The sequence below is a fragment of the Salvelinus alpinus genome, chromosome 10 (assembly GCF_045679555.1).
Source record: "Salvelinus alpinus chromosome 10, SLU_Salpinus.1, whole genome shotgun sequence".
NCBI classification, from domain to species: domain Eukaryota; kingdom Metazoa; phylum Chordata; class Actinopteri; order Salmoniformes; family Salmonidae; genus Salvelinus; species Salvelinus alpinus.
The window spans coordinates 71513001-71530830 of NC_092095.1; the positions used below are offsets into that span (position 1 = coordinate 71513001).

General features: G+C 46.3%; 2 protein-coding genes across 8 annotated transcripts in view; one reads left to right on the forward strand and one right to left on the reverse strand.

Annotated features, from left to right (window-relative positions):
* Nucleotides 1–269: 269 nt before the first annotated feature.
* On the reverse strand, nt 270–13647 carry LOC139532816 (DCN1-like protein 2). 5 transcript variants are annotated; one of them, XM_071330905.1, is made up of 7 exons: nt 13515–13647; nt 9675–9891; nt 8300–8468; nt 7958–8088; nt 4819–4901; nt 3779–3875; nt 270–3424 (listed from the first exon to the last, which is right to left on the reverse strand). In XM_071330905.1, exons 1-7 carry the CDS (start codon nt 13569–13571, stop codon nt 3345–3347), a joined length of 834 nt encoding a protein of 277 aa, XP_071187006.1. In that variant the 5' UTR covers nt 13572–13647; the 3' UTR covers nt 270–3344. The 5 variants fall into 5 exon arrangements, with proteins under 5 accessions (XP_071187006.1, XP_071187007.1, XP_071187008.1 ...); XM_071330906.1 differs by lacking the exon at nt 13515–13647 and adding an exon at nt 12682–12776; XM_071330907.1 differs by lacking the exon at nt 13515–13647 and adding an exon at nt 12678–12699.
* Nucleotides 13596–17830, forward strand: part of tmco3 (transmembrane and coiled-coil domains 3) — a 30812-nt gene continuing 26577 nt past the window's right edge. For all 3 annotated transcript variants that reach the window (XR_011666653.1, XM_071330894.1, XM_071330895.1), the window contains exons 1-3: nt 13596–13733; nt 14068–14168; nt 14673–14944. Coding sequence is in view for 2 of the 3 variants with exons in the window: in XM_071330894.1 (XP_071186995.1) it covers nt 14690–14944 (255 nt within the window). In the remaining variant the exon portion in view is untranslated. The remainder of the gene's footprint in view (nt 13734–14067; nt 14169–14672; nt 14945–17830) is intronic.

The window sequence follows — 17830 nt, forward strand, 5'->3', positions numbered from 1 at the left end:
CAACAACAACAAACCAGCCCTCCTCTGCCTCAACCACTCCCTCACAACCCCCCCCCCCTGCCTCAACCCCTCCCTCACAACCCTCCCCCCCTGCCTCAACCCCTCCCTCACAACCCCCCCCTTCACATTCTCAACGGCGCTGCCCGTGGGCTCACAGATGCTGTAATGGGACATTGTTGTGATCTCTTAACATCTCTGTGTTTGGGGCACATTCTCTGTGATGCACTAATCTTTATGAAACCTTCAACAAAACAGATGGATACAAAGTCTCTCGTTCCATTTTCGTTAAAAACAACATGCTTTATTGATGGGACCTTTGCCAAAACAAAGTCATGTATAATGTCTCCATACAGAAAGATGGCAATGTTTAATTTAAATAATACTGACGTGATGAGCTGAATATGACTAACGCACAGAGTCAACACATTGGACACTCAGTGCGTACCGTAGTGTACCACGTTGGTTGTGTAGGAAGTTCAGAGGCGAAACAAGGACGTCTCTCTCTTCTCTTCCATAGTCTCAGTCTTCTCCTGTCGTTACACGTCAACACTGAACAGAGGGTTTTTATTACCTCCCCCAGATGGGAGTGCAATTGTCTAAGAACATGTGACATAACAAGTGTAACTTAGACACACCTCCCAAATAGCACCCTATTCCCTCCATAGTGCACAACGTTAAGGTGCCATTTGGGAGACAGACGAGGTGCAGCCCAAAATCTCAGGAACATTTCCAGAGAATGAAGGAGAACTTCTATTACCTGCTGCGTTAGAGGATACATGTCTGTTACTGAGATGTTCCGTGTGTGTGTGTGTGTGTGTGTGTGTGTGTGTAGTAGCTAGTAGACGTGTCTCAGTCTGGTCTGATGAAGTACTATAACATTCACTTCACTGGGCTGGCTAGCAGTAACCCATGACGACCAACCAAAACAACACTAACAACTGAAACAGTTTAAAAACAAAGAACTGGGGTGTGTTGACAAGCATTTCACTGCACCTGCAATAACATCTGCTAAACACCTGTATGTGACCAATAACATTAGATTTAAACTGCTGCTGTAGACTGAATACGATTCATAGATTCAACTATATACAGTGTTGTAGACTGAATACGATTCAACTATGAACTATATACAGTGTTGTAGACTGAATACGATTCAACTATGAACTATATACAGTGTTGTAGACTGAATACGATTCAACTATGAACTATATACAGTGTTGTTGACTGAATATGATTCATAGATTCAACTATGAACTATATACAGTGTTGTAGACTGAATATGATTCATAGATTCAACTATGAACTATATACAGTGTTGTAGACTGAATATGATCCATAGATTCAACTATGAACTATATACAGTGTTGTAGACTGAATACAATTCACAGATTCAACTATGAACTATATACAGTGTTGTAGACTGAATACGATTCATAGATTCAACTATGAACTATATACAGTGTTGTTGACTGAATATGATTCATAGATTCAACTATGAACTATACACAGTGTTGTAGACTGAATACAATTCACAGATTCAACTATGAACTATATACAGTGTTGTTGACTGAATATGATTCATAGATTCAACTATGAACTATATACAGTGTTGTAGACTGAATATGATTCATAGATTCAACTATGAACTATACACAGTGTTGTAGACTGAATACGATTCACAGATTCAACTATGAACTATATACAGTGTTGTAGACTGAATATGATTCATAGATTCAACTTCCTGTGCGTTGCTTGTGAAAATAAAATAAATGACAGACCAACAGTCAAGGTCTCTGGTGATGTCAACAGTTACACCCAAACAAACAGAACGCTTGGAGACATGGCGCATCCCAAATGGGCAAACCTGTTCCCTATATAGTGCACTACTTTTGAACAGTACTATATAGGGAATAGGGTACAGTTTGGGACGCGGCCTAGAAATCTGAGGACCTCGTACGCATTTCAAATACGTCTTCCCCTCTCTCATGATTATAAATGTCATCGTGTCCTCTTTATATTGTATCATATTCATTATTCTAAAATGGTATATCTATACATGAATCCTATGGTTACAGTCTGTTCCAACTGTAGCCATAGTATTTCTGCTGGTGTTGAGCTTTAAAGCATGCTGCTCTGTCGGTCGGTCCGGTTCTATCTGAATACCAGTGGATCTGAACTGGGCCTGTATTCCTAAAGCGTCTCAGAGTAGTAGTGCTGATCTAGGATCAGGTCCTCTCTGTTCATGTGATCTCACTCATTATGATCTAAAAGGCTAACCTGATCCCAGATCAGCACTAGGATCTGGTCCTCTCTCTGGTATTCATTATGATCTAAAAGGCTAAACTGATCCCAGATCAGCACTCCCACTCTCAGACGCTTTGTTTATATAGACTCTGAACCTCACATATTAACAACAAAACTGACCCAACTTTTACACGTTAGATTGAAATGGAAGCAGAACATTACACTGACGTTGGATTGGATGAGAACATTGGATGACGACCACACCCCTCACCTCTGATTCGATGAGAACAAACTCATTGATAATAATAAAAAAGTTGTTGTCGTTCCGTCCAGCCGCTTAACGCTCAACCAGAAACACATGCAGAACCTCCAAGCTCCTAGTTCATTCACCATGGGCCGGCAGAGAGGACACGTCTTACTACTGTGGGATCAGACCACAGGAGGTTGGTGACACCCGAATTGGGGAGGACAGGTTCATGGTAATGACTGGATCTGAATCAGTGGAACGGTATCAAATACATCAAACACGTGGTTTCCATGGTTTCCAGGTGTTTGATGCCGTTCCATTCGCTCCGTTCCAGCCATTATTATGAACCGTCCTCCCCTCAACAGCCTCCAATGGATCAAATATCACACCCTTCTGTCTGTCTCCTGCAGAGAGCAAACCATCCCTCTCTGCCGTTCTGTTTGCTCTCCCTGGTCCTTCTTTAGTAAGGAGGGGGCGGGGCCGGGGGGTGGGACCAGAGCACCAGTTCTAGAATCTATAGACACCCCCACTGATCTGATGGTGGCTGGTGTATGGGTACTGTAGTCGTTGGCCGATCAGTCTGATCCAGCCAGCCAATGGGAGCAGAGCTCATAGATCCGCGACGATCCCACCCCCTGCTGACAGCCCGCCTCCCGGAGTGACTCAGTCCCAAAACAAAGAAAAAGATAACTTCCTCTTCCTGTTGTTGTTTTCCTTCTCTCCGATTGGCTGTCATGTCGCTCCCCGGCCCCTGATTGGCAGCTCAGTCTCACAAACTTGGACAGTCTTGTAGAAGTCTCTTTTTGGCTGGTGTGTATAAAATCCTCAGCCCCTGCTGGGAACTGGGTATGACCTATATGGTTTTACGCTTGCCCCCTGTCACGATTGGCCGGGCAAATTCCACAAAGTCGTCTATGAGGACAGGCCAAGCACCTGAGTGGGCAGAAAAGGGTCACATGATTAGCTGCATGGTTAGTGATCGGCAGAAATGTTTTAATAGTGATTGCGCTATATGGTAGTAGGTAGAAGTCAAGTCCCAATCCCTAACTGCTGACTCCAGGTCAGATCTTAGTCATACGTCTAGTGGTTATGGATATGGGGGTAGAGGAATCCTGGATCTGAGGTCAGGGTAGGCTAGTGTATGTTTTATTGGTCCTACAGAAATATTTGGCAGCGTTTCAAATGGCACCATAATCCGTATCTAGTGCACTATGGGCCCTGGTCAAAAGTAGAGCACAGGAAAAGGTGCCATTTGGGACCCATCCTTAATAGGTGGTTATATCTCACCTTCCTCGTCGTAGTTAGACATGTCGTCTGCGATCATGTTGCCAAAGTCCAGTAGCAGGTTCCACGTGTCTTTGGGGATCGACCGCTTATGATGCTCCTGCATTAATCACACAGATAGATGACATCAGAGATTATAATGCTCCTGCATTAATCACACAGATAGATGACATCAGAGATTATGATGCTCCTGCATTAATCACACAGATAGATGACATCAGAGATTATGATGCTCCTGCATTAATCACACAGATAGATGACATCAGAGATTATGATGCTCCTGCATTAATCACACAGATAGATGACATCAGAGATTATGATGCTCCTGCATTAATCACACAGATAGATGACATCAGAGATTATGATGCTCCTGCATTAATCACACAGATAGATGACATCAGAGATTATGATGCTCCTGCATTAATCACACAGATAGATGACATCAGAGATTATGATGCTCCTGCATTAATCACACAGATAGATGACATCAGAGATTATGATGCTCCTGCATTAATCACACAGATAGATGACATCAGAGATTATGATGCTCCTGCATTAATCACACAGATAGATGACATCAGAGATTATGATGCTCCTGCATTAATCACACAGATAGATGACATCAGAGATTATGATGCTCCTGCATTAATCACACAGATAGATGACATCAGAGATTATGATGCTCCTGCATTAATCACACAGATAGATGACATCAGAGATTATGATGCTCCTGCATTAATCACACAGATAGATGACATCAGAGATTATGATGCTCCTGCATTAATCACACAGATAGATGACATCAGAGATTATGATGCTCCTGCATTAATCACACAGATAGATGACATCAGAGATTATGATGCTCCTGCATTAATCACACAGATAGATGACATCAGAGATTATGATGCTCCTGCATTAATCACACAGATAGATGACATCACAAGAGACTATCGATACATGGAGGAAACACCTAGACTCTGTCCAGAGTAGTATATTATTTAGGGAATAGCCATTAAATACAGACTGGCATCCACTCCACTCACCAATAGAAACCTGTTCCAGAGGTCCAGGAACTTGAATCGACCTGTTAGAACCAGGTTCCAGTAGGCTACAGCCATCTCCAGGTCTGATACAGAGAGTAGAGGGGTTAGTAACACCATCAGTAGGCTACAGTCATCTCCAGGTCTGATACAGAGAGTAGAGGGGTTAGTAACACCATCAGTAGACTACAGCCATCTCCAGGTCTGATACAGAGAGTAGAGGGGTTAGTAACACCATCAGTAGACTACAGTCATCTCCAGGTCTGATACAGAGAGTAGAGGGGTTAGTAACACCATCAGTAGACTACAGTCATCTCCAGGTCTGATACAGAGAGTAGAGGGGTTAGTAACACCATCAGTAGACTACAGTCATCTCCAGGTCTGATACAGAGAGTAGAGGGGTTAGTAACACCATCAGTAGACTACAGTCATCTCCAGGTCTGATACAGAGAGTAGAGGGGTTAGTAACACCATCAGTAGACTACAGTCATCTCCAGGTCTGATACAGAGAGTAGAGGGGTTAGTAACACCATCAGTAGACTACAGTCATCTCCAGGTCTGATACAGAGAGTAGAGGGGTTAGTAACACCATCAGTAGACTACAGTCATCTCCAGGTCTGATACAGAGAGTAGAGGGGTTAGTAACACCATCAGTAGGCTACATCCATCTCCAGGTCTGATACAGAGAGTAGAGGGGTTAGTAACACCATCAGTAGACTACAGCCATCTCCAGGTCTGATACAGAGAGTAGAGGGGTTAGTAACACCATCAGTAGACTACAGTCATCTCCAGGTCTGATACAGAGAGTAGAGGGGTTAGTAACACCATCAGTAGACTACAGTCATCTCCAGGTCTGACACAGAGAGTAGAGGGGTTAGTAACACCATCAGTAGACTACAGCCATCTCCAGGTCTGATACAGAGAGTAGAGGGGTTAGTAACACCATCAGTAGACTACAGCCATCTCCAGGTCTGATACAGAGAGTAGAGGGGTTAGTAACACCATCAGTAGACTACAGTCATCTCCAGGTCTGATACAGAGAGTAGAGGGGTTAGTAACACCATCAGTAGACTACAGCCATCTCCAGGTCTGATACAGAGAGTAGAGGGGTTAGTAACACCATCAGTAGACTACAGTCATCTCCAGGTCTGATACAGAGAGTAGAGGGGTTAGTAACACCATCAGTAGACTACAGTCATCTCCAGGTCTGATACAGAGAGTAGAGGGGTTAGTAACACCATCAGTAGACTACAGCCATCTCCAGGTCTGATACAGAGAGTAGAGGGGTTAGTAACACCATCAGTAGACTACAGTCATCTCCAGGTCTGATACAGAGAGTAGAGGGGTTAGTAACACCATCAGTAGACTACAGCCATCTCCAGGTCTGATACAGAGAGTAGAGGGGTTAGTAACACCATCAGTAGACTACAGTCATCTCCAGGTCTGATACAGAGAGTAGAGGGGTTAGTAACACCATCAGTAGACTACAGCCATCTCCAGGTCTGATACAGAGAGTAGAGGGGTTAGTAACACCATCAGTAGACTACAGTCATCTCCAGGTCTGATACAGAGAGTAGAGGGGTTAGTAACACCATCAGTAGACTACAGTCATCTCCAGGTCTGATACAGAGAGTAGAGGGGTTAGTAACACCATCAGTAGACTACAGTCATCTCCAGGTCTGATACAGAGAGTAGAGGGGTTAGTAACACCATCAGTAGACTACAGCCATCTCCAGGTCTGATACAGAGAGTAGAGGGGGAGACAGGGAGGTTAAAGCTCATCACCAGGGTCTCCTGAGTGGCACAGCTTTCCAAGGCACTGCATCACAGTGTTGAGGCGTCACTACAGACCCGGATTCGATCCCAGGCTGTGTCGCAGCCGGCCGCGACCGGGAGACTCATGAGGCAGCGCACAATAGGCCCAGCACAGCCTGGGATCGAACCCGGGTCTGTAGTGACGCCTCAACAATGCGATGCAGTGCCTTGGAAAGCTGCGCCACTCGGGAGGATGTTGTTTTTCTGTTGTTTCTATGGAGTCGGAATAGTTTGATAACATAACTGCTGACCTTGGAGTTAGTGTGTGAACGAGTGAGAGCGACAGAGAAAGAGATTGAGGGGGTGGCATTTCGGGCCGGGACAATACCAGCATCACCATAGTCGTTAGTATCGTCACAAGAAAACAAAACACGAAGCGGATTTAACTTGTTTAGGAAAACAGCCCTGATGTTGGAATCAAACATCATTATGTTGTCATCCAGTCACATGTTTTTATTACCCAGCTATATAACACTATATCTGACACACAGCGGGTTTTAAAGGACCAAAGAGTCTGCTTCCTGTTTTCATTTTTGCCATGGAAAATGTACTGCGATACTGGTATCATCACAGCCCTGGTGACATTACAGTGTCCGACAGAGTTACAGAGAGAGAGAAAATCATTACAGTCAGATGAGTTTTGACAATGGGCCCTACTGTTGTTCCAGGAACTTAGCTGGGTCACCCACTCCGGTCGTCATAACAACACAGACCAGCAGAAACAACAACCAGAACAAAGTTGTCCCATCCAGGGGATCCCCTGGGTAGCGTCTCAAATGGCACCCAGTTCCCTAAATAGTGCACTAGTGGGCCCATAGGGCTCTGGTCAGAAGTAGTGACTATACAGGGAATAGAGGTCTATTTAGGACGCACCCTGGTCTCTGTTTAGCATGATAGGTGATCTATCCGTAAACCTGTTATTACACAGTAACGATCAGACTCCAGGCCCTCTCCTCAGCATGGCTCATAGAACAGCAGTAGCCAAACTAGAGGCAGTGTTGTGAAGGGGGAGCTCTTTACTTACCTGAAAGGACAATTCATTGTTTTCCATCTAAAAGCCATTCTTCCTGTTTGCTGCCTGGCTGGTACCGACTGAGACAGAACTACACCGCTGATGCCAAACCACCATAGCTGTCTACCAATGTTCCCCAGGAGGAATTCAACACCAGGGTTAGGAAAACTACACCAGGGTGAAAGACCGTCTCCTCAAACACAGTGCTGGACCAACCAGGGTTTGACTAAACCTCTCTGTCTGGACACAATATTTACCAAAACCTCTGTTCCCACTTTCAGAGCATTTATCCAGAAAGAAATGTGAAATACTTACCTAGTCCCTTCTGTCCAGGGTTCTTGGCGAAGTTGAAGGTGAACTGATAGAAGTCTTTAAACTTGGCCGTGTCTTTGACTTCCTGTTCTAGTCTGGGGAGCAGAGACTTCAGCTTCTCTGGACTGTCACAGCTAGGGAGCGCGCACACACACACACACACACACACACACACACCTTCTTATTGGAGTCCAGCTAATACCTGCTTGACCTCCGTTTCAAAATGTTTAGTTGTCCAATAACAACATTTGTTTACATTTTACATTTCAAAACATTTTTCAAAATGTTTCCTACTGAACACAACTGCGTGGCGCAGAAAGATGACATCACAGAAAGCTAGCTCACCCCAGCTCGGCCATGCCGTCGAGGAACTCCTTCCTGCTGAACTCACACTGTGTGGCGGCACGGAACTTCCAGGCCACCACCAGAACACTCCTACTGGCCGGGTCCAGGGTGAGGTCATCACAGAACTGCTGGATCCCATCGATACCGATCTTATTGTCATCCTGGGGGTCTGGAGAGGAACAACACAACACTGAAACAGGACTACAACACAGAGCTGGTACATTACACACACACACGTCATTAAATGTTTCCTTTGTTCTTCATATACACCCACAGAGCACAGTACCCACCTAATCCTAACACTCTCCACCTCTTCCCAGTACACACACCTCTCCAGTACACACACACACTACACCCCCTCTACCATCCCCTCTCCTCTCCCCAGTACACACACTACACCCCCTCTTCCATCCCCTCTCCTCTCCCCAGTACACACACTACACCCCCTCTTCCATCCCCTCTCCCCTCCCCAGTACACACACTACACCCCCTCTTCCATCCCCTCTCCCCAGTACACACACTACACCCCCTCTACCATCCCCTCTCCCCTCCCCAGTACACACACTACACCCCCTCTTCCATCCCCTCTCCTCTCCCCAGTACACACACTACACCCCCTCTTCCATCCCCTCTCCTCTCCCCAGTACACACACTACACCCCCTCTACCATCCTCTCTCCCTTCCCCAGTACACACACTACACCCCCTCTTCCATCCTCTCTCCCCTCCCCAGTACACACACTACACCCCCTCTTCCATCCCCTCTCCTCTCCCCAGTACACACACTACACCCCCTCTTCCATCCCCTCTCCTCTCCCCAGTACACACACTACACCCCCTCTTCCATCCCATCCTCTCTCCCCAGTACACACACTACACCCCCTCTTCCATCCCATCCTCTCTCCCCAGTACACACACTGCACCCCCTCTTATATCCCCTCTCCTCTCCCCAGTACACACACTAAACCCCCTCTTCCATCCCCTCTCCACAGTACACACACTACACCCCCTCTTCCATCCTCTCCCCAGTACACACACTACACCCCCTGTTCCATCCTCTCTCCCCAGTACACACACTACACCCCCTGTTCCATCCTCTCTCCCCAGTACACACACTACACCCCCTCTTCCATCCTCTCTCCCCAGTACACACACTACACCCCCTGTTCCATCCTCTCTCCCCAGTACACACACTACACCCCCTCTTCCATCCTCTCTCCCCAGTACACACACTACACCCCCTCTTCCATCCTCTCTCCCCAGTACACACACTACACCCCCTCTTCCATCCTCTCTCCCCAGTACACACACTACACCCCCTCTTCCATCCTCTCTCCCCAGTACACACACTACTCTTCCATGCCCTCCCCTCTTACCTTTGTATCGGTTGTAGAGCTGTTCTAGCTTCTTGCGGTCCACAGAGGTTTTCATGGATTCTTTATAGTAGAGGTCGGGGTTCTGGAAGTAGTTGTCTGTGGCCACCTCTAGTTTCCAGTCATTCTGGGTCAGGCAGTACACAGCTGTCCTCTCCCCAGACTGAGTAAAGGTCATGAACTGACGAACCTTGTCCTTTTGAGACGACTTCAGCTTATGCTGCAGGAGAGGAGACACACACAGTTGAGATATTGACAGGTATATACACACATATATACACACACACACATACAGTGGGGAGAACAAGTATTTGATACACTGACAATTTTGCAGGTTTTCCTACTTACAAAGCATGTAGAGGTCTGTAATTTTTATCATAGGTACACTTCAACTGTGAGAGAAGGAATCTAAAACAAAAATCCAGAAAATCACATTGTATGATTTTTAAGTAATTAATTTGCATTTTATTGCATGACATAAGTATTTGATACATCAGAAAAGCAGAACTGAATATTTGGTACAGAAACCTTAGTTTGCAATTACAGAGATCATACGTTTCCTGTAGTTCTTGACCAGGTTTGCACACACTGCAGCAGGGATTTTGGCCCACTCCTCCATACAGACCTTCTCCAGATCCTTCAGGTTTCGGGGCTGTCGCTGGGCAATACGGACTTTCGGCTCCCTCCAAAGATTTTCTATTGGGTTCAGGTCTGGAGACTGGCTAGGCCACTCCAGGACCTTGAGATGCTTCTTACGGAGCCACTCCTTAGTTGCCCTGGCTGTGTGTTTCGGGTCGTTGTCATGCTGGAAGACCCAGCCACGACCCATCTTCAATGCTCTTACTGAGGGAAGGAGGTTGTTGGTCAAGATCTCGCGATACATGGCCCCATCCATCCTCCCCTCAATACGGTGCAGTCGTCCTGTCCCCTTTGCAGAAAAGCATCCCCAAAGAATGATGTTTCCACCTCCATGCTTCACGGTTGGGATGGTGTTCTTGTGGTTGTACTCATCCTTCTATTCCTCCAAACACGGCGAGTGGAGTTTAGAGCAAAAAGCTCTATTTTTGTCTCATCAGACCACATGACCTTCTCCCATTCCTCCTCTGGATCATCCAGATGGTCATTGGCAAACTTCAGACGGGCCTGGACATGCGCTGGCTTGAGCAGGGGGACCTTGCGTGCGCTGCAGGATTTTAATCCATGACGGCGTAGTGTGTTACTAATGGTTTTCTTTGAGACTGTGGTCCCAGCTCTCTTCAGGTCATTGACCAGGTCCTGCCGTGTAGTTCTGGGCTGATCCCTCACATTCCTCATGATCATTGATGCCCCACGAGGTGAGATCTTGCATGGAGCCCCAGACCGAGGGTGATTGACCGTCATCTTGAACTTCTTCCATTTTCTAATAATTGTGCCAACAGTTGTTGCCTTCTCACCAAGCTGCTTGGCTATTGTCCTGTAGCCCATCCCAGCCTTGTACAGGTCTACAATTTATCCCTGATGTCCTTACACAGCTCTCTGGTCTTGGCCATTGTGGAGAGGTTGGAGTCTGTTTGATTGAGTGTGTGGACAGGTGTCTTTTATACAGGTAACGAGTTCAAACAGGTGCAGTTAATACAGGTAATGAGTGGAGAACAGGAGGGCTTCTTAAAGAAAAACTAACAGGTCTGTGAGAGCCGGAATTCTTACTGGTTGGTAGGTGATCAAATACTTATGTCATGCAATAAAATGCAAATTAATTACTTAAAAATCATACAATGTGATTTTCTGGATTTTTGTTTTAGATTCCGTCTCTCACAGTTGAAGTGTACCTATGATAAAAAATTACAGACCTCTACATGCTTTGTAAGTAGGAAAACCTGCAAAATTGTCAGTGTATCAAATACTTGTTCTCCCCACTGTACATATATATATATATGTATACACACACATACATATACATACATATGTATACACATATATATATATATATATATACAAAGAGAGGCAGGTTATCCATCGACCTTTGACCCCTGACAGACTGCTCTTCAGGTCAGCTGCTGAGGCCATCAGGGTGAGGTGCAGCAGAAACATGGCAGATACATTCTCCACTACCTACAGTCTATCTGTTGGAGAACAGGTCGATTTCTCTCAGATGTTTCTTTCTCTCTGCAGAACAGCATCTTTAGACAGAGACGGTTGTCTGAGTCCTGCCAGTCAATGACAGCGCTGGTGTTCTGTTCAACCCATCCCTTTGACTGGAAACTTGACTTTCTTCACAACATACACTCCCCAACATATTCTACATCTATATAGAATCATATGGCCTGTATGGGTGCCTGAGGGACAATCCGTTAGAAACGGGAAATACATCGGTGTCGGGATGACCAGATCGTGAAGTTAACATTCCGCAATGATCTAAACGGTCGTCGGGACCGATAACGGAACGGGATCAATAACACACACTGGCAGCAGGCATTACATCACTCATCACGGTGAGCAAGGCACAGAGTGAAAAAACAACAAACGTTTTGCTCCTGGAAACAACGGCGGGTTGGTACACAACCACGGAGTCCCTTCGAATCAAGAACAGTGTCTATGTCGGTGCAGTGCGAGATGGCTATAATCGTGATAAGACAACTGCCCGCCCGTCTTGCAGAGCTGACCCTATCCTCTCGCTCTGGACCCGCCCGATGGTAGCGGGCATTGGCGGCGCCCTCTCCCGCGACCCAGTTCCCAAGCCAGCGCGTACGGACAGCCCCTCTCTGTTCCAACGCAAAGGCGACATACCAACCAGAGGAAAAGGTAAGTGTTGCAAGTGCGGGTGTCAACGCTCACAATAACAACTGACCTTCCATTTCCCTCATAAATTGCAACAGTGAACGACACACTGGCAATGCGACACTGCCAGAGGACACCCCGTTTCCCCGTTATAGAGAGCCTTCATAGCGTGCCTCCCAAAACATTTCCAGCTATACACTTCGTACCACGGGTTTGTTCACTAGTTTATGTTAATCCTTTTGATCTTACCTACCATTTTATCACCCTCTGTTTGGCCAACTTGATATCCCAATGCCCCTTGTACGCCTGCGCGGGAGGTCAGCGCTACCGCAAGGGAAAGTTTGAGGGTCTAAACTGGGACTTGTAGTTCTTGGGATAATCAGTGATCGTGGTCAAGTTGTGGCCTTGTTCTGTGCACTTCTGAACCTAATAACACTGTACGTGGATAGTGATGACATTGTATGCATAATAAACAGTTGCATAAAATGTTAATTATGTAAAATAATGTGATTCATCGCAGGTAAAAATGTACTTGCACAATGCTATTGACTAGATGTGATGAGTTTATGTTCATGGTCTTTAGAGCTAGTACAGTAGCTATATAAAGCTGTCAAACAACTTTGCAACTGTTTAGATTTTTCCAAGAAGGGCAGTTACTTGTGAAAAACGCCACTTGATAAAACTACATATCCCAGATATCCGCGCAGATATCCAACCAATCCTTGTGATTTGTTTCGGAAGTGAAGTGAAAAATAACTACAATGTAACATTTTATTACGGTATCGCAAACTTAATTCACCACAAACAACTTGATTAAAATGTTGTTGACATGTTAGGAGAAATTCGACTTCAAATTCTCATTTTGTGGAGCTTACTGTCAATGTTCAAGAAGTTTGAAAAGTTCGGAGCCGTACTAACCTAACGTTAGTTAGTTAGCATTAGCCATCAAGCTAACCTAGTAGGCGCGAGCAGGTTTGACAGCTTTCAGAATCCATATCTAACCTCGCTAAAACATCGGGCACGCAAATGTCATTTATAAAGAGCAATAGCGCAATATTGAACAATACATTTGACTCAAATGCATACCTGACAGACGTAGCTAGGCCGTTTGTTGCGGTCAATCGTAGGGGTCTTGAAATGCATGAAGTTTGTCGCCCTGTGTGTAGTTGAATGCCTGCTCTAAGGCTCATCGTTGGCTAGAGCTATGTGGCGATTGGGGAGGGGTGGAATTACAAGAGCACGATTGTTTTCCCTCTTCTACTGTGGAGTTTAGGACTGAGAGAGGACGACGTAGCACACTAGCTAGTAGGTAGCTCGCTAACATTTTACCTATTTTATTTACCACGAATTTAAGCATAAAATATATAGCATACCTGCTGAATATGTAATTCAACATTTAAAACCATGACCAGAACACTGTCAGCTGTAATTCCAACCTTTTTTTCCTCCAGTGAATGAATGGTCTCTGTACATCATATGAATATGTAATGATACTGCACAGCTAATGCAAAATACTTGTTAGCTATTTTTGTGTTGTTACAGATGGTTTTCATCATTTAGTGATCTTGGAAATAATTGTATTCTATAAGCCTGTGTGTGTCTACACCTTCATGAACAGTGGTCTCATTGATCAACACAGGTCAGTAGGAGTAGCTGATTCAACCCTGAACTGCACATGAGGAGGGACATAGGAGGGGTCTGGAATATTAACATAACTAACCCTGACCCATGTACACAAAGGTACTTTGCTGCTAGTATAAATTATAAACGTTTTTTTTTCAAAGCCACAGGTAAACCATTTCTGCAGTCTTTGGCCTCCATTTTATTGTTAACTCAGTGTGGTGTGACCTGCTTCTTCCCGGAGCTAGCTCGGGCTGTCAGTTGTGTGTGGTGAGGCAGGTAAGTCAGGTGAGATGTGTTCTAGAAGGATATAGGTCACTGGATACAGGTGTGCCTCATCAGGTAGTTGTTCCTGAGCAGTTGTTTGAGCAGGTATGAGCCCCGCCCCATCCTCTCTATGGAACTAACCTCTGCTGATTCCGCTGGCTGGGAAACATTCATACAGCCTGTGTGTTTTGGGTTTGTTATCATAGCCTTTCTCTTCTCCTGTCTGCCACCAGCCTCTCTCAGTCCATAGTCTTTGTTCTCTCCATTCCTGCTTTTAGTCTTTCTTCTCTCTCTCTCCCCTCTCCCTCTCTCACTTTCTCCCCCCCTCTCCCCTTCCCTCTCTCTCTTTCTCTGAAGGGGCAGTAGTAGGTTGGATGCGGGTTGTGTGTGCAGTGCTGTGCCTTGGCCTTGTAGGGGCGCTGCAGCGGGAGCAGGTAGCTCAGCATGCCATCAAGTTGCATCGGGGCAGGAGTGCTGTGGCCAAGCACGCTTGGAGCTGGGTGTCTGATAACTGCCGGCGCCTGGGCAGCCTCATCCGACAGAAGAACACGGCCATTAAGAAGCTAGCTGTGGCTGCAGCCGCTGTGGGGCGAGACCACTCCCTCTCAGATCCAGAGAGACTCTTCCAGGTGGGCGCCAGAGTAAAATGGACCGTTTGGCTCCATACCCTGAGCCTAATCCTAACGGACCCTAACTCTTAGTCAATCTAACTATTTTTGGCTCAATATGGTTATTACCTTGTTATTAGAGAGACTCTAATAACTTGTTATTACCTTGTTATTAGAGACTCTATTAACTTGTTATTACCTTGTTATTAGAGAGACTAATAACTTGTTATTACCTCGTTATTAGAGAGACTATTAACTTGTTATTGCCTTGTTATTAGAGAGACTAACTTGTTATTACCTCGTTATTAGAGAGACTAATAACTTGTTATTGCCTTGTTATTAGAGAGACTAACTTGTTATTACCTCGTTATTAGAGAGACTAATAACTTGTTATTACCTTGTTATTAGAGAGACTAACTTGTTATTACCTTGTTATTAGAGAGACTAATAACTTGTTATTGCCTTGTTATTAGAGAGACTAACTTGTTATTACCGTGTTATTAGAGATGGTAATATCTTGTTATTACCTTGTTATTAGAGAGACTGTATTAACTTGTTATTACCTTGTTATTAGAGACTGTATTAACTTGTTATTACTGTGTTATTATAGAGACTAATAACGTGTTATTACCTCATTATTAGAGAGACTCTTCCAGGTGAGCTTTTTAACCCCATCTCACCCTAACCCGGTGCTGAACTTGGACAGGAGCTCACCTGAGCTGAGTACCGGCACCTCAAATGTTCTACTGCTGGAGCTCCTGCAGCTCTATAGCAGTGGCTTCCAACCTTTTTCGGTTACTGTTACCGGAGTACCCCTGAAGTATCCCCTTGTGTATTTTACCAGTAGGCCTATTACCTCATGGGTCTCCTCAAATACCCTCTGTAGATAGGCCAAGTACCCCCTGTGGAAAGACCAAGTACCCCGAGTGGCTAGGCCAAGTACCCCTTGTGGATAGGCCAAGTACTCCCTGTGGATAGACCAATTACCCCCTGTGGATAGACCAAGTACTCCCTGTGGATAGGCCAAGTACCCCCTGTGGATAGGCCAAGTACCCCCTGTGGATAGGCCAAGTACCCCCTGTGGATAGGCCAAGTACTCCCTGTGGATAGGCCAAGTACCCCCTGTGGATAGGCCAAGTACCCCCTGTGGATAGGCCAAGTACCCCCTGTGGATAGGCCAAGTACCCCCTGTGGATAGGCCAAGTACCCCCTGTGGATAGGCCAAGTACCCTGTGTGGAGAGGCCAAGTACCCCGTGTGGATAGACCAAGTACCCCGTGTGGATAGGCCAAGTACCCCGTGTGGATAGGCCAAGTACCCCCTGTGGATAGGCCAAGTACCCCCTGTGGATAGGCCAAGTACCCCGTGTGGATAGGCCAAGTACCCCGTGTGGATAGGCCAATTACCCCCTGTGGATAGGCCAAGTACCCCCCTGTGGATAGGCCAATTACCCCCTGTGGATAGGCCAAGTACCTCCTGTGGATAGACCAATTACCCCCTGTGGATAGGCCAAGTACCCCCCTGTGGATAGGCCAATTACCCCCTGTGGATAGGCCAAGTACCTCCTGTGGATAGACCAATTACCCCCTGTGGATAGACCAATTACCCCCTGTGGATAGGCCAAGTACCCCCTGTGGATAGGCCAAGTACCCCCTGTGGATAGGCCAAGTACCCCCCTGTGGATAGGCCAACTACCCCCTGTGGATAGACCAATTACCCCCTGTGGATAGGCCAACTACCCCGTGTGGAGAGGCCAAGTACCCCCCTGTGGATAGGCCAATTACCCCCTGTGGATAGGCCAAGTACCCCCCTGTGGATAGGCCAATTACCCCCTGTGGATAGGCCAAGTACCTCCTGTGGATAGACCAATTACCCCCTGTGGATAGACCAAGTACCCCCTGTGGATAGGCCAAGTACCCCCTGTGGATAGGCCAAGTACCCCCTGTGGATAGGCCAAGTACCCCCCTGTGGATAGGCCAACTACCCCCTGTGGATAGACCAATTACCCCCTGTGGATAGGCCAACTACCCCGTGTGGAGAGGCCAAGTACCCCCCTGTGGATAGGCCAAGTACCCCCCTGTGGATAGGCCAATTACTCCCTGTGGATAGGCCAAGTACCCCCTGTGGATAGGCCAAGTACCCCCTGTGGATAGGCCAAGTACCCCCTGTGGATAGGCCAAGTACCTCCTGTGGATAGGCCAAGTACCCCCTGTGGATAGACCATGTACCCCTGGTTGGGAACCACTGCTCAATAGAATATTAGCTCCAAAGTGTTGTGGAGCTCCTGCACCTAAATATAAACAGTAACAGCACCCAAAATGACTACCAACACTTCTTTACTCCAAGTCCAGCACTGCCCTGACCCCAACTCTAACCTGAACCTTTCTCTAGAGTAGTATGTTAATAAACATACCTGAACCTTCATATGACCAAGCCAGGGCACTGTTTAGTCAAAACTGACATTCTAAAATGACTCTTAGTATTCAGATGTGTGTAAATACAGGAGAGGAAACTACTTTAGAGTATTGAGATGCAGCCCTGGTCTCACCCACCTTACCTTCTCTATCCCATGTCTGCCAAGTGCACAGTCTGGTTGTGTTCCTGGTTGTGTCCCAGGTTGTGTCCCAGGTTGTGTTCCAGGTTGTGTCCCAGGTTGTGTCCCAGGTTGTGTTCCTGGTTGTGTCCCAGGTTGTGTTCCAGGTTGTGTTCCTGGTTGTGTTCCTGGTTGTGTTCCAGGTTGTGTTCCAGGTTGTGTTCCTGGTTGTGTCCCAGGTTGTGTTCCAGGTTGTGTTCCTGGTTGTGTTCCTGGTTGTGTTCCTGGTTGTGTTCCTGGTTGTGTTCCAGGTTGTGTCCCTGGTTGTGTTCCAGGTTGTGTTCCTGGTTGTGTTCCTGGTTGTGTTCCTGGTTG

Excerpts from the sequence above, each read along its gene's own strand:
- LOC139532816 (XM_071330905.1), bottom strand. The coding sequence starts at position 13,571 with ATGCATTTCAAGACCCCTACGATTGACCGCAACAAACGGCCTAGCTAC. Across the intron at positions 8,469-9,674 it reads GCTCTACAACCGATACAAAG|ACCCCCAGGATGACAATAAG; the intron begins GTAAGAGGGGAG and ends GTTCCTCTCCAG. Across the intron at positions 3,876-4,818 it reads TCTGGAACAGGTTTCTATTG|GAGCATCATAAGCGGTCGAT; the intron begins GTGAGTGGAGTG and ends TGATTAATGCAG.